The sequence below is a fragment of the Cicer arietinum genome, chromosome 5, assembly GCF_000331145.2.
Source record: "Cicer arietinum cultivar CDC Frontier isolate Library 1 chromosome 5, Cicar.CDCFrontier_v2.0, whole genome shotgun sequence".
Taxonomy (NCBI): domain Eukaryota; kingdom Viridiplantae; phylum Streptophyta; class Magnoliopsida; order Fabales; family Fabaceae; genus Cicer; species Cicer arietinum.
Genome location: NC_021164.2, coordinates 2031276 through 2046615, shown reverse-complemented (window position 1 = coordinate 2046615; position 15340 = coordinate 2031276). Strand labels below are relative to the sequence as shown.

The window sequence follows — 15340 nt, the reverse complement described above, 5'->3', positions numbered from 1 at the left end:
ATGTAAATTTAAATGAACTACTTTTGTATATATATTTTTGGCTAAATAATATTTGTGGTCCTTTAACTTAATTTCATTTAACGTTTTAGTCATTTATCTTTTTTTTTTCTTCCCGATTTGGTTCTTTATTTTAATTTTAAGTGACAATGTATTGCAAATTAATTTATCATCCTCAATATATTGCAATTTTCATCAAATTCATAACTAAATCTTTAAATAAACTCATATTTTTATCTCTAACAACATCAAATAAAGAATGAAAATATGAGATTATTTGAAGATCTGGGTTACGAATTTGATAAAATTTGTGTTATATTGAATAATATAATTAATTTTATGGGTTTTGTTTGAAAATTTTAATGAATTTTTGTAATATAAAGGATAACATTGTTGACATTTTAAAACATAAAAGATCAAATTGTCACTTAAAATTAAAATAAAGAGCCAAATCAGGAAGAATAAAAAAGATAAAAGACTAAAACATTAACGAAAATCAAGTTAAAGAACCATGAGTGTTATTTAGCCTATATTTTTTACTCAAATAAGCTCATGCATTTCATTCATAATAATGTTTTGGATATAAAGGAAAATATTAATAAAAATATGAACCTTTACTAATACATAAGTTGTCTATTGGTTTGTTTCCTAACAAGCTCAACCTTATAATTTTTAAATAAAGAAGAAAGAATGTTTCGACAATTAGAGAGGATAGCTCCCACTCTCGAGTGGTTCTCTATTCCTCTTGTTGGGTTCAAGTGTGAGTGACTAAGTTCCGTATCGACTATGAACGCGATAAATGTTGGATATATAAGACAAGTGTTACTCATATAACCATTGACTTAAAGTTTTGGGTTGAGATGTTGTGTCAAAGTTTCTTATAGATTTTAGAGCATTTGAGTCGTCGTTGCCCTCGCGCTCCCCTATATTCCCCAATAAATAGTATCAGAGCCATGATTTTGTTTGGTGGAGAGTGAGAGTGGATGGCGGTGCAAGTATATGATGAGGGAGTGAGAGACTCATACTTGATGAGAGATTGTTCTGTTCAACTATGAATGGTTAAGTCTCACGTCGACTATGAACGTGGTAAATGTTGAATATATAAGATATGTGACTCATATACCCATTGTCTTAAGATTGAGTTTAAATATGACATCGAAATCTCTTGTGGATCATGGAGCATTTGACTCATTGATCTCGCGCTTCTCCGAACTCTTGAACCTTTTTATTTGCATGAAATTCATTAGCAACATATTTTGAATACACTCCAAAATCAAGTGCTTCTAATTGCAAATCATGCACCCAACATAAAGCAAGGAGTATACTAGCTTCACCTTCAGTGACCAAATAGAGCGGAGCAATCCATTCTATCTTAGCCTAACACAAAGTTACCATGAACAAGGATAATTTTAACTAGCACCATTTTATGATAAAATTCACTTTTAGCGAACTACTGTGAAATAAAATATAAATAAAAATTAATAATTAAAAAATTAATATATCTTAATTTAACATTAAATACATTAAATTTTTTAGGTTAAATTACATCTGTGGTCCCTTAACTTAATTTTAGGTAACGTTTTAGTCCTTTATCTTTTTTTTTTCCCGACTTGGTCCTTTATTTTAATTTTAAGTGATAATTTGATATTTTATGTTTTAAAATTTGAACAATTTTATCCTTTTTTATACATAAATTCAAAAAAAAATTCAATCAAAACTCATAAAATTAATTATATTCTTCAATATAATACAAATTTCATCAAATTCGTAACACAAATCTTCAAATAAATTCATATTTTCATACTTTATTTGATATTGTTAGGAATAAAAGACTAAATCGGAAAAAAAAAAGATAAATGACTAAAACGTTACCTGAAATTAAGTTAAGGGACCACAGATGTAATTTAGCCAATTTTTTATTATATTTAATTCTAAAGAAACTGTACCTAGATAAAAATAATTTTATGTTCAATATTTTTTAATAAAATCAATTTTTTAAAATAAATTTACTCAAAATCAATTTTTTTCACCATAATATCTAACATACTTCATTTTTTGTTTTGTAATTTTGCTTCAATAATACTTGGAATTTGGTTTTATATATTCTAGACAATTACTAAGGTGAGGAAGCGTCACATAATATATACTTTAAACTTATATTTGAAAATGGTTCTAAATTAAGAGAAGACATATTTCACTATTTAAAATGTTTGTTTCTGGCACAAATATTTGTTTTTCATGTTTATTGTTAAAACAATACCAATAAAATTATGAATTTAATTTATATATACTATTAGTATATAAAGTTTATAACTATATCAATTGCAACGGTTAGATCAATTAAATATATTTGATTTTTATTATAATCACTTAGAAATCATATCTATATATGATTAAAATTTATCGATAATATAATTTTTTTATACTAATAGTGTACTACCATTAAACTCTTAAATTATTATTTCACTTTGACTTGTGAGAATGAATAAATGTATATTTGATATTGCAATGGTTTGCTAGAAACCCTGTGAACCATCATAATTATGGCAAACCAAACCATAATACCAACTATGAGCTTACTTATATAGAACGACAAGGGTTGTCTATTGTTTTGATGCAAATGCGAGCTTCGATATTTTTAATACTATATTTATTATTTATTAGGTTTAATTGTACTTTAAGTCCCTTTATTATTACCAACTAACACAATTGATTTATCTATTTTAAAAGTAGAAAATTTTGGTAACTCTCTTAAATTTTTGAACTAAAAATTAAAATTTGACATATTTTTAATGACGTGACATAAAGTTCTATGATATAAAACTATCTAGATATATTAATTATTCATATGTCATTAATTAAATTAAAAATATAAAAAATTTATAAAATTTAAATTATAAAAAATTTATAAAATTAAAATTTAATTTTTACAGTGTTTTTTTTTTTCAAATTTCATGGGTAGTAATCATTATACATCATATCATATATCATGTTATTTAAAACATCCCACGTCATAATTTTTAATTCAAAAATTAGAGAGAAGAGTAAAAAATGACGATTTTTAAAATAAAAGAACAAATTTCATGAATCAATAGAAATAAATGACCTAAAGTTAAAATTAAATATTTTTATTATTATAAAATTCTTTTTTTAGAGGTCTATATTAAACACTATACTACGGTGACATTAAATATTATTATAATTAACTCAAATGAGTAAAAAAAAAATTTAAGTCAAAAGAGACATTTCCCTACCCTAAAAACCATATTTATTCTAGATGTATATAGTACATGTTAAATCAAACTTACATTTGATTGATTCCATTCCTTTCCAATCAATTAGTATCAACAAAGACAACTAATCATGTCAAAGAAGTTGCATATTGGTTCAAATAAATATAATTGCATAACATGCAAATCTATTATACTATTTTTGCCCCACCACTTCCTTGATGTGTGGTAGGTGCACATGAGATTGAACTGTTTTTGTCTTGCATGGAAATTGAAACATCCTCCACAAATCTAGCAATTGTTTGTATTTGCAACTGAACATCGTACCTCCGAGCAGACTGTTACATTCTTACAAAAACAATCAGATTCCGTTGGTTGTGTTGTATAGCTAAACGAGATTTTTGTTTCTACTTTCTACTACACATTCTCTATATAGATAAAAAAATTATTGCTAAATAAAATACCCTCTTTATCCTTATAGTTTTCGTTTTCTAGAATAAGGATATGATAATTTGAAAAAAAAATTGAATTTCGATCAAAAAGGAAGAAATTTAGAATAAAAAATTATTTTGATTAAAATTTGAAATCAGACTATTCTAAATAATTTATTTTTAAATTAAAATTTATTCAATTTAATTTAATTATTTTATTGGATAACATAAAAAATTAGTACATATAAAAGCAAACCCATACTATTTTTGATAAAATAATAAATTTGTAATAATTATAATAATAAAAAGAATGAAAAGATGTAATATTTTATTAGATTTTATTAAAAATTATAAGAGTACTCCACCTTTAGACCTTTATTATAGATCCATATTAGATTTAATTTATTTTTCTATGTAATTTTTTTTTTTTTTTTTTATCAATTTAGGTGATTTGTTGTTTGAATTTCTATTATGTACGAACTTATAAATTATAAACCATATACTATTTGATTAATTTTATGGTAAAGAATAATTATTTTTTTCTTGTAATAAATACTCTTTTAGCCTTTTTTATTTATTATTATTATTTAACCTTTTTGGGTTTGAGTTCAACGCTTCTAGTGTAATATATATATAAATAAAAGGTATGTGAAAATTTATTATTGTTGTTGCATGTAAAAAAATTTTGCTCTTTTTTATGTTTTTTTTTTTTTTTTTTTTTTTTTTTTTGACAAAAATAGTAAATTTATATCGATATGTAGATATGTAGAATTTTGATATAAAAGTGAATCCTTACCATTTCTTTTTATAAAAATAGTAATTTTAAATTTTTTTTGATAAAAATAGTAAATTTATATTAATATGTATAATTTTTTTGTTGCTCCAGCTTATACACCTTGTGTTCATATTATATATATTTTGGCTTATTAAGAAAAAGTTATGTTAACATTATAATTACTCCTTAATATTTTCCTTATATATATACATAGATATATATAGTCATATAATAAATTTTAGATAAGAAGTGTACTATGCAGTGAATTCCATTTATCGAATTATACCAAAAAAAAGTAAGAAGGATAATAATGCTCATTTGTATTACAATTAATTTGTAATTTTTATATATTTGAATTAACGATATTTATTATTTATATTGAGTTAATAAAAGGAGTAATATTCATTGCATATTTTGATTTTAGGGTCTTCTTTTTAAATAATTGTTTTTTTTTAAAATTTTTTTATCAATATGTTTCCTTTTAAAAAATATATAACAAACTACTCTTACTTTTGGAGAAGGGGGAGGTCGTCATTTGTAAGGAAGACTTCAAGAAAAATATCTCATTTTGTAAGGGCAATTTTAAGTTTTTAAAATAACTTTTTTTTTTAAAGTCGTCTTTTGAAAATGGACTTTATACTATCCATAGTTTTATTTTATTTTTGCTTTTTTTTTTTTTATCAACAATTAACGTGAAAAAGTAATATAATAATATAATTCATTAAAATTGATAAAATATAAATTATAAAAATCACATAGAGTAATTAAAATTTTCCATAATATTTGAATAATATTTTTGAGTATAACTAGTTAATCGACATAGTTTGCATTTTCTTGACATAATATTTCAATATTTTCAATAAACGCAGTACTCAAGAGTACATACAATCTCTCAGTTGCTATTTTAGTCCAATTAACTTACTATAGATTGAGGGTATTATGCATAAAGAGAAAAACAACATCAAGTATCATTAGCTTCTGATCGGATATACACTATGATTGCATAAACAAAATTAAATATTAATTAATAGGTCATACTAAAAAATATTATCCATTACGGATAACTCTATGTAATTTTTTGTTGGTTTTTATCAATTTTAATGAACTATATTATTATATTATTTATTTTTACATTTAATTATTGATAAAAAAAGAAGAAAAAAAATCATAAATAATATAAAATTCATTTTTAAAAGACAATTTCTTTAAGTTTTTTTTTTAATAAAAAAAACACGAAACCTCTATTACAAAAATAGACACTGTTTATGAAGTCTCTTTTTATAAATAACGATTTTTCCTTTTTCTTAAAAGTAAAATAATTTTAATATATATTTTTTTAAAGGAAGTAAATTAATATTTTTTCTTTTAAAAGATTATTTAAAACAAAAAAAACTCTCTCTTGGAGCCAACCAATATTTACCCTTTCTCTATATATATCAAATAGGGAATCAAAATAACACATTGATATTTATAAAGAAATATTATAAAAAAAAAGGGAACCAATTGGCACTATTGAACTCACTAGTTATTAGGCACTAGCCTACATAACCTTTTTGAATTTTTTGTTGGTTCTTTTTTCCTTTAAATCTTGACATTGGGTTCCCCATTCGGCCATTTTCAAAACCCAAAGTTTTGGGTGATAATTACGTATTTGAAAACAAAAAGTGATTTGGACCACTTTATTTTTTTTAAAAAGGGGTGGCCAATATTATTTATATAATATTGTAATGATTTTTTTACTCACGTAATTTAAGCTTCCTAAGCAAGTCCATCTTTTCTTCCTAAGAAAATGTAGAAAAAGAGACCAAAAATCAAAAGCTAGTAGCTGAGGGTAGGTAACTTGTACAGCCATGCTGAAAATAAGGACAACTAAAGAAATAAATAAACCACTATTCCTTTACTCACGTAATTTAAGCTTCCTAAGCAAGTCCATCTTTTCTTCCTAAGAAAATGTAGAAAAAGAGACCAAAAATCAAAAGCTAGTAGCTGAGGGTAGGTAACTTGTACAGCCATGCTGAAAATAAGGACAACTAAAGAAATAAATAAACCACTAATTGAAATTTTCAATACTTTAACATTTTGCTTGCATCCATTGTGAGATGAATTCAATTTTATCATAATAAGTTTTATTATATATTGCTAATAAGTTATTGTCTCTCATTCATTTTGCATTTACAAGTGAGTGTGTCTTTTTTAATTTAGATAATTTTACAAAATAAAAAAAGAAAGCAATCACACTCTATTCCAGACTAGATTAAACAAAATAAAATTAATAAAATATAAATTTAATTTGTTTATAAAAAAGTTAATTAAAAAATGTCTTTTTCTTTTCTTTCTTTCAAATATTGATATTAATTAATCTTTAGACAGAAGACGTATTAATATCTGATAACAAAGTAATTTTTTAAGATTTTTTTAAAAAAATAAACATATTCTCGAAAAAAACTAATTTTTAACAAACCTTCATGTTCATTTTCTAGAATACATAAATATTTATCACTATATATTAAATGCTTTAATTAGAAAATTATTTTAAAAGAAAAATTATATGTAAGCATGTTAAATTCAATGCATTTTTAAGGTATTTACGTTAAAAGAGTTAAATTTAATTTATATTTTAATTATATTTTCAGTAATTAATTCAAATTATAAAAAAGTATTCGTGAATCTATACTATAAAGTTTAATTACAGATTTATTCACAAAATATTATAAGAAGGTTATTGAAATAAATTTGAAAAAATGTACATGTGAAATGTTATAAGTTAGTTTTATATATACTATTTTAAATAAAATAAAGTTAGATATACATGTGAATTCTTATGTCATGAAGTATATCTATTGTTAAAAAATAAGTTAATCTATTGTTATTAGTCATCGATATAATTGATAAATACTTTATATTAATTAAAAAAATCTTTAAATACTATAAAAAGATATCTTTAAATTTGAATTTAATTCACTCGACAAACTATGTGTCACAAAAAAAACTGACTAGACAAACTTATGAGAATAGAATTCTTTAAAATTTTTGACTTTTTCAATGTAATATTCTATTTTCACATATGTTTTTATACGTAGGAGATACATTTAATAAAACAGACAAATGAAAAATAAAGGCATAGAAAGATGAAAATAAATCCTCTCATTAAAGATATCGATGTAAGGAAAAATAATAATTATTACAATATTATTTATTATGTATTTAGCTTTACAGTGACAAAAATTAATTTTAATTGAATATAAGTTAATTTATATTTAAATAAATTATATTAAAATGAGTTGAACAAATAAATAATTCAATTTCAAATTAAAATTAATTTTAGTGGTAAAATTAATTTTTGAAAACAATCAAATTTAACAAAATTAATTCTACACACAAATTGAAAATAAATTTTGAATTCTCCATACGACTTAAACTTGAAAGAAGTAAATTCATCTATTTCTATCTCTCTTTTTAAATGTTGGAAGATTACATTTATTTTTCTATTACAAATATACAAATTTGAGAGTAACGAGTAAAAATTACACTCTCTTTTATATTCATACAAATTCTAATTTGATATTAAAAATTTATGATATTAACAAAAATAGTGATTTCTTTATTAAGAAAAATAACTATTTTATTTTAATAGTATTTCCTAAACAAAAACAAATTTTTTGGGAGTATTTTGGATACACACATGACATAGCCGCACGAACACACAAGACAAGACAAGACAAGACAAGGAAAAGAAGAAAAGAGTATAAGGTAGTAATCATTGTTTAATACTCCCTTTCTATCTCAACCATATTTGATTATGAATTTACTCTAAATAATAAAGTGAATATTATTATAAAGTAGTGTAATAAAAAATAATTAAAATTTTGTAAAAAATGAAAAATAAAATTTATTTTAATTTTTTTTAAAGTGATACTAATTTTGAGACGAATAGACACAGAAAAAGAAAAGACAAAAGAAAGAAAGAATCAAAGTTAATAGAAATGAAAAAATTAGAAGAAAAGAAACAAACTCACAAAACAGCAACAACAAAAATGTCATGTAAATTTTCAGCACCAACAAGAAGAAGAGGTTTTCTTCTTCTTCTTCTTAATGTTTTTGTTTCATTCTTAACAATAACCTTAACAACATCAACAACAAAAACAACCTTTGTTTCTTCTAATTCTTCAACTTTTGAAGCATCAAAATTGTTAAACAATTTCAAACACAAAACCATTATTTCTGATCCAAAAAACTTTCTTTCAAATTGGTCACTCTCTACTTCACCTTGTTTTTGGCATGGTGTTTCTTGTTCAACTTCCGGCGAAATCACCACCGTAAACCTCACCGGAGCTTCACTTTCCGGCAAAAATTTTAACCTTTCAACTTTCACTTCTTTACCTTCTTTACAACACCTTCTCTTACATGGGAATTCCTTCACTTCCTTTAACCTCTCTTTTTCAAAACCTTGTTCTCTTATCACTCTTGATCTTTCTTCAACCAATTTCTCAGGAATTTTTCCTTTTGAGAATTTTGTTACTTGTTATAATCTTAGGTATCTTAATTTGTCAAGGAATTTCATAACTTCAACAACAACAAAGAATCATGGTTTTTTAGGGTTTGGTAATGGTTCTTTTTCTTCTTTGATTCAACTTGATATGTCTAGGAACATGTTATCTGATGTTGGTTTTGTTGTTAATGTTGTGACAAACTTTGAGGGTTTGGTTTTTGTTAATTTTAGTGACAATAGAATTTTAGGTCAAATCAGTGATTCACTTGTTGATGTTCCTAGTGTGAATTTGTCAACTTTGGATTTGTCTTATAATTTGTTGTTTGGGAAATTACCTAATAAAATTGTTGGTAATGGTGTTGTTGAGGTTTTGGATCTTTCAAGCAACAATTTTTCTGGCGGTTTTTCGGAGTTCGATTTTGGAGAGTGTAAAAGCCTTGTTTGGTTGAGTTTATCTCACAATGTGATATCTGATATTGAGTTTCCTCAAAGTTTGATGAATTGTAAGGTTTTGGAAAGTTTGGATCTTTCTCACAATGAATTTAGGATGAAGATTCCGGGCGTTGTTCTCGGCGAGTTGACGAATTTGAAGGAACTTTATTTAGGGAATAATTTGTTTTATGGAGAAATTTCTGAGGAGCTTGGTAAGGTTTGTGGTAATTTGGAAATTCTTGATCTCTCTATAAATAAACTTTCTGGTGAATTTCCTTTGGTTTTTGGAAAATGTTATAATTTGAAGAGTCTTAATCTAGCAAAAAATTTTCTATATGGTGATTTCCTTGAAAATGTTGTTACCAAATTTTCTAGTCTTAAATATCTCTATGTATCATTCAACAACATAACTGGTAATGTTCCTTTGTCACTTGTTGCAAATTGTTCTCAACTTAAGGTTCTTGACCTAAGTTCCAACGCTTTCACCGGCAAGGTTCCTTCGGTGTTGTGTCCTTCTAATTTGGAGAAGTTACTTTTGGCTGATAACTATCTTTCGGGGCATGTGCCGGTAGAGCTTGGTGAATGCAAGAGTTTGAAGACAATTGATTTTAGCTTCAACAATTTGAGTGGTTCGATACCTTTGGAAGTTTGGTCATTGCCTAATCTTTCCGACTTGATTATGTGGGCTAATAGGTTAACCGGCGAGATTCCCGAAGGAATTTGTGTCAATGGAGGGAACCTCGAGATGTTGATTCTTAATAACAATTTCATTTCTGGTTCCATACCGAAGTCCATTGCCAATTGCACTCGCATGATTTGGGTATCTTTGGCGAGTAACCGCATAACTGGTGAGATACCGGCCGGTATCGGGAATTTGAATGAACTTGCTATCCTACAATTAGGTAACAATTCGATCACTGGAAAGATTCCTCCGGAGATTGGAATGTGTAAGAGACTCATATGGATGGATTTGACTAGCAATAACCTTACTGGTACTATTCCGTCCGAGCTTGCCAATCAAGCCGGATTGGTCATTCCGGGCAGTGTTTCGGGTAAACAATTTGCATTTGTAAGAAATGAAGGTGGAACTAATTGTAGAGGAGCCGGAGGACTAGTTGAGTTTGAAGGTATAAGAGTGGAGAGGCTTGAAGGTTTTCCTATGGTTCATTCATGTCCATTAACAAGAATATATTCAGGCTTGACCGTTTATACTTTTGCATCCAATGGCAGCATGATCTACCTTGATCTTTCCTACAATTTCTTGTCGGGTAGTATTCCGGAAAATTTCGGCTCAATGTCCTATTTGCAGGTCTTGAATCTAGGCCACAACAGGCTCAATGGAAAAATTCCAGAAAGTTTTGGTGGTTTAAAAGCTATAGGTGTGCTTGATCTATCTCATAATAACCTTCAAGGATTCATTCCTGGATCATTAGCATCTCTATCGTTTCTCAGTGACTTTGATGTGTCGAATAATAACCTTACCGGTTCCATTCCTTCTGGAGGCCAGCTAACAACTTTTCCGGCATCTAGATACGAAAACAACTCGAATCTTTGTGGTGTTCCTTTACCACCATGTGGCGCTTCAAATCACTCGATAGCTTTTCATACGTGGGAGAAGAAGAAGCAACCAATTGCAGTTTTGGGTGTCACAGGCCTTCTTTTCTTCCTCTTGTTTGTTGTTGTGCTTGTATTAGGTGTATATCGGGTGCGGAAGATTAGAAAGAAGGAAGGATTGAGAGAAAAATATATAGAAAGTCTTCCAACTTCTGGAACCAGTAGTTGGAAGCTTTCTGGCTTTCCTGAGCCTCTAAGTATCAATGTTGCTACATTCGAGAAGCCTTTGCGCAAGTTGACATTCGCGCATCTTCTCGAGGCTACAAATGGTTTCAGTGCTGAAAGCTTGATAGGTTCAGGTGGTTTTGGCGAAGTCTATAAAGCTAAGATGAAAGACGGCAGTGTTGTTGCTATCAAGAAACTCATTCATGTCACAGGTCAGGGAGATAGAGAGTTCATGGCTGAAATGGAAACGATCGGGAAGATTAAACACAGGAACCTTGTTCCGTTGCTTGGTTACTGTAAAGTTGGAGAGGAGAGGCTCCTTGTGTATGAGTACATGAAATGGGGAAGTTTAGAAGCTGTTCTACATGAGAGAGCCAAGGGAGGAGAAGGTTCAAAGCTTGCTTGGGAAACAAGAAAGAAGATAGCTATAGGATCGGCAAGAGGTCTTGCATTCCTTCATCACAGTTGCATACCTCATATTATACATAGAGACATGAAATCTAGCAATATTCTTCTTGATGAAAATTTTGAGGCTAGAGTTTCGGATTTCGGCATGGCAAGATTGGTTAATGCTCTTGACACTCATCTTACTGTCAGCACACTTGCAGGAACACCAGGTTATGTACCGCCTGAATACTATCAGAGTTTCCGATGCACGGCGAAAGGGGATGTTTATAGTTATGGTGTCATACTGCTAGAACTTCTGTCAGGTAAGAGGCCGATCGACTCAGCCGAGTTCGGCGATGATAACAACCTTGTTGGTTGGTCTAAGAAGCTTTATAGAGAGAGAAGAGTTAGTGAAATACTTGATCCTGATTTGATTATGCAAACATCTATTGAAGGTGAACTTTGTCAGTATTTGAGAATTGCTTTTGAATGTTTAGAGGAAAGACCATACCGGCGTCCAACGATGATACAACTGATGGCAATGTTTAAAGAGCTTCAAGTTGACACAGATAATGATAGTGTTGTTGATGGTTTCTCTATGAAAGACAGTGTTATTGATGAAACATGAGAAAAAGACTCAAAATCCATTTTTGACAATGAAAAAGAAGGTTCTCATTTCTCAACATTTAGAATGTTGTTTGAACTGAGTTTACTATTTATCCTATTTGTCAAATTGGAAACAGGGTTCTTTCACATTTTTGTTGTTGTACATAAGAGCTTATAGACAGAATTCAGTCACATGAAATTAGTAGAGACATTTTTTTACCTTATGAATGAACTTTAGCTTATGCCTTACATGTAACTTGTTTTCCATTTTCATTGGATTTCTGTTACTATCACAGTTTTGGTCACATGTGTTTTGATTCATATGTTGCAACTGATAATTTTATTGTTTACAGAAAGATAGAATCTGTTGAAAGTGTAACACAATTGATCATTTTGGTTCTTTAATGTGTAAGGTGATTTTACTATGAGTGGTGGATCCAGCACCCTGACTCAAAGGGTGCAAAATATAAAAGTACTTTAGATTTAAGGTTAATTGGTGCAATTTTTCAGAATAGGCAGGTATAGACTCTAACTATACATTAGATACATCCCTAGTTATCATAGTTCCTAAATGAATCAAAATTATAGAAACATCATTTAGTGTATCTTTTATTAGTAATTTTGTAGGTGAAATTGATTAACATAATACACATTTGATGATTAAATTAATTAATTAAAAAATTAAATTGAAAAACAAAATAACCGTCCCCGACTGATTTGGTAACGGTTATACATTTAAGAACTATTATGACAATATTTCAAATTTTTAAAAACCAAAACAACTGTTTATGTCTTTTTGATTTTCCTAAAAGAATAATTATTTATTTTTAAATGACATGACATTAAATAAACTAAATTGGAAGTTCCTTTTCATTTTTTTTTTCAGTATAAATTAAAAGAACCATTTTTTTTCTTTCAATTTCTTAATTGTGTTAATCAAGCAGTGGAAGTTGCTGTTGTTGACTAAACCACTACATTATCATAATACTTTAACATGCCACAAAGGGGTTGTAGCTATGACCTTTTAGTACAATGATGGGTTGAAGGATTTTGACAAATTTAAGCCAATTTTTTTCTTCTTATAGACAGTTTAAAATTGTACTCTCCAAGTATTATTATAAATAAAAATAAATACTTTCATGATTATTTAATAAATTAATTAAGTATAATTAATTTTTTAGATTTCAGATAAAATATAATGTAAAATTATTAAATTATAAATTTGATTGTCAGACATTTAATTACTGACATTAAATATTTCTTTATTAAAATAAATGTATATTAAGAATAAGTTTAAATACAATTCATTTTTTTATTTATAATAATGACCAAAATTTAATGTGACTTTTTTTATTTATAACAGTGATAAGATGATATATCTTGCAAGTCATGAAATTTGATGTGTGGATAATTATAGCGGCGTTTATGCTTTGCTCAGATAGGAAAAGAAAGAAAAAGGAAATCATGCTAGAAATGAAAAAGAATTGAAATTGAAATAATTATGTGGTTATTATAAACGGAAATAATTATTTTTACGGTTATTATGAAAATTAGTTAAGTATAACTAGTTTTTTAAATTTTATGTAAAATATAATATAAATTTATTAAATCTAATACAAATTTATTAAATCTAATATAAATTTATTCAACTACCGACATACAATATATTTTTATTAAAGTAAGAGTATATTAAGAATACTAATATTAAATGAGTCAAATTAATATTCACTTATTCTGTTCCACAATAATTTATTTGTAAAAATTTTTGTCTTTCAAAATAATTTATCCTTTCAATTTCCAATGCATTTTTTTTCTTCAAGTGTATCTTTTAATTAATACTACTTATATATTATACAATATATTTTAATATACATTCTTTTTTTTTTTTATCTTAGAAAAAATTGTGAGTTCCATCATAATTAATCTAAATAACTGTGAGGTCTTAAATTCGAATCGTGACAAAACATACAATCTAATAATATTAATATTTATTAGTTAAACTAGATAATTTAATAAAATTAATATTTTCTCTTTCAATTATATATTATCAAATAATTCAATTATTTTTAGACACATGAAGTTATTATTAATCAATGTTTCCTGCAATAAAAACTTGACACGACATTGATGAAAAATTGGCACAAAAGAACACTTAATTTTCTTTTTAAAATGAACATACTTCGGAAAAGAAAAAATGGAACAACAGAACACACATGCAAGCATGCAATTACATAAGGGCATAAATGGAAAAAAATTGTACGAGGAAATTTTTTTTTTGGGTCCCACAGTTAATTTTTGAAGGATTTTTTTTTATCAATCTTTATTTTTTTTTAATGATGTAAAAGTGATACATACAAAAATCATTCCTATAAAATTATGTATATAGAAAATAAATTTGAGTAAAACAATAGGAGGGAGCAAAGAGGATTCTAATTCATTTTGGAACAACCAAAAGATGAAATGATTGTTGGAATTGGAGTTTTTTCCTTTTCATGTTTTTTTCCTTTAACTTTCGCTTCAAACAAATAATAATTTGAATTTTTTTCTTTTTAATTTTCTTTCCTTCGACTTTCACTTTAAACAAACAAACAATTGTGTTAAAAGTGGATAACATGGACCTTAAAATTCAATATCTATAATTAATAAGTTCATAAGTAAAGTAATTCTCCACATGGTTATTTTTAAGGTGTGTTTATTGTGAGAGAAGTTTGGTAGTGAGAAATATGGGAGGGAGAGATAAGTAATTTATCTTGATTGGTAAGAGAGAAATATAAGAGAGATAGTTTTAAAATGTGGAGAGTCCACTAAATATTTTCTCTCTTTGTATAAAAGAAATAATGTTTCCAATATTTAACACTTTTAATTTTGCTTTCTATTTCTATATCCATTTATTTAAAAACGGAACAACGAAAAAGATGACATTTACATCAAGGATTTAATTCATATATATAAAACGTTTTTATTGTGTCAGTCAATTATTGTTTAAATTATTATAGATTTTTGACTTTTATCATAATTATCTCTAAGGTTATGTCGATGAATAGATTTGATATGCTGATATTGTAATTTTTTTATATTTGACAAAATATGATAATTAAACTTTTACATTAAATATTATATTTTTAAGTTTTTTCTCTCTTCTCACAACCAATCACACCCTCAAAGTAACTCCATTCATCTCATATATATATATATATATATATATATATATATA

At 26.6% G+C, this 15340-nt stretch overlaps 1 protein-coding gene across 1 annotated transcript; it reads left to right on the top strand.

Annotated features, from left to right (window-relative positions):
- The first annotated feature begins 8395 nt into the window (after window positions 1-8395).
- On the top strand, window positions 8396-12431 carry LOC101511340 (serine/threonine-protein kinase BRI1-like 1). The gene has a single exon (XM_004499621.4). The coding sequence runs from the start codon at window positions 8417-8419 to the stop codon at window positions 12146-12148; it is 3732 nt and encodes a 1243-aa protein (XP_004499678.2). The 5' UTR covers window positions 8396-8416; the 3' UTR covers window positions 12149-12431.
- Window positions 12432-15340: the final 2909 nt, after the last annotated feature.

What these genes read in the sequence shown, in the direction of transcription:
- LOC101511340 (XM_004499621.4), top strand. Translation starts at nt 8,417, where the DNA reads ATGAAAAAATTAGAAGAAAAGAAACAAACTCACAAAACAGCAACAACA.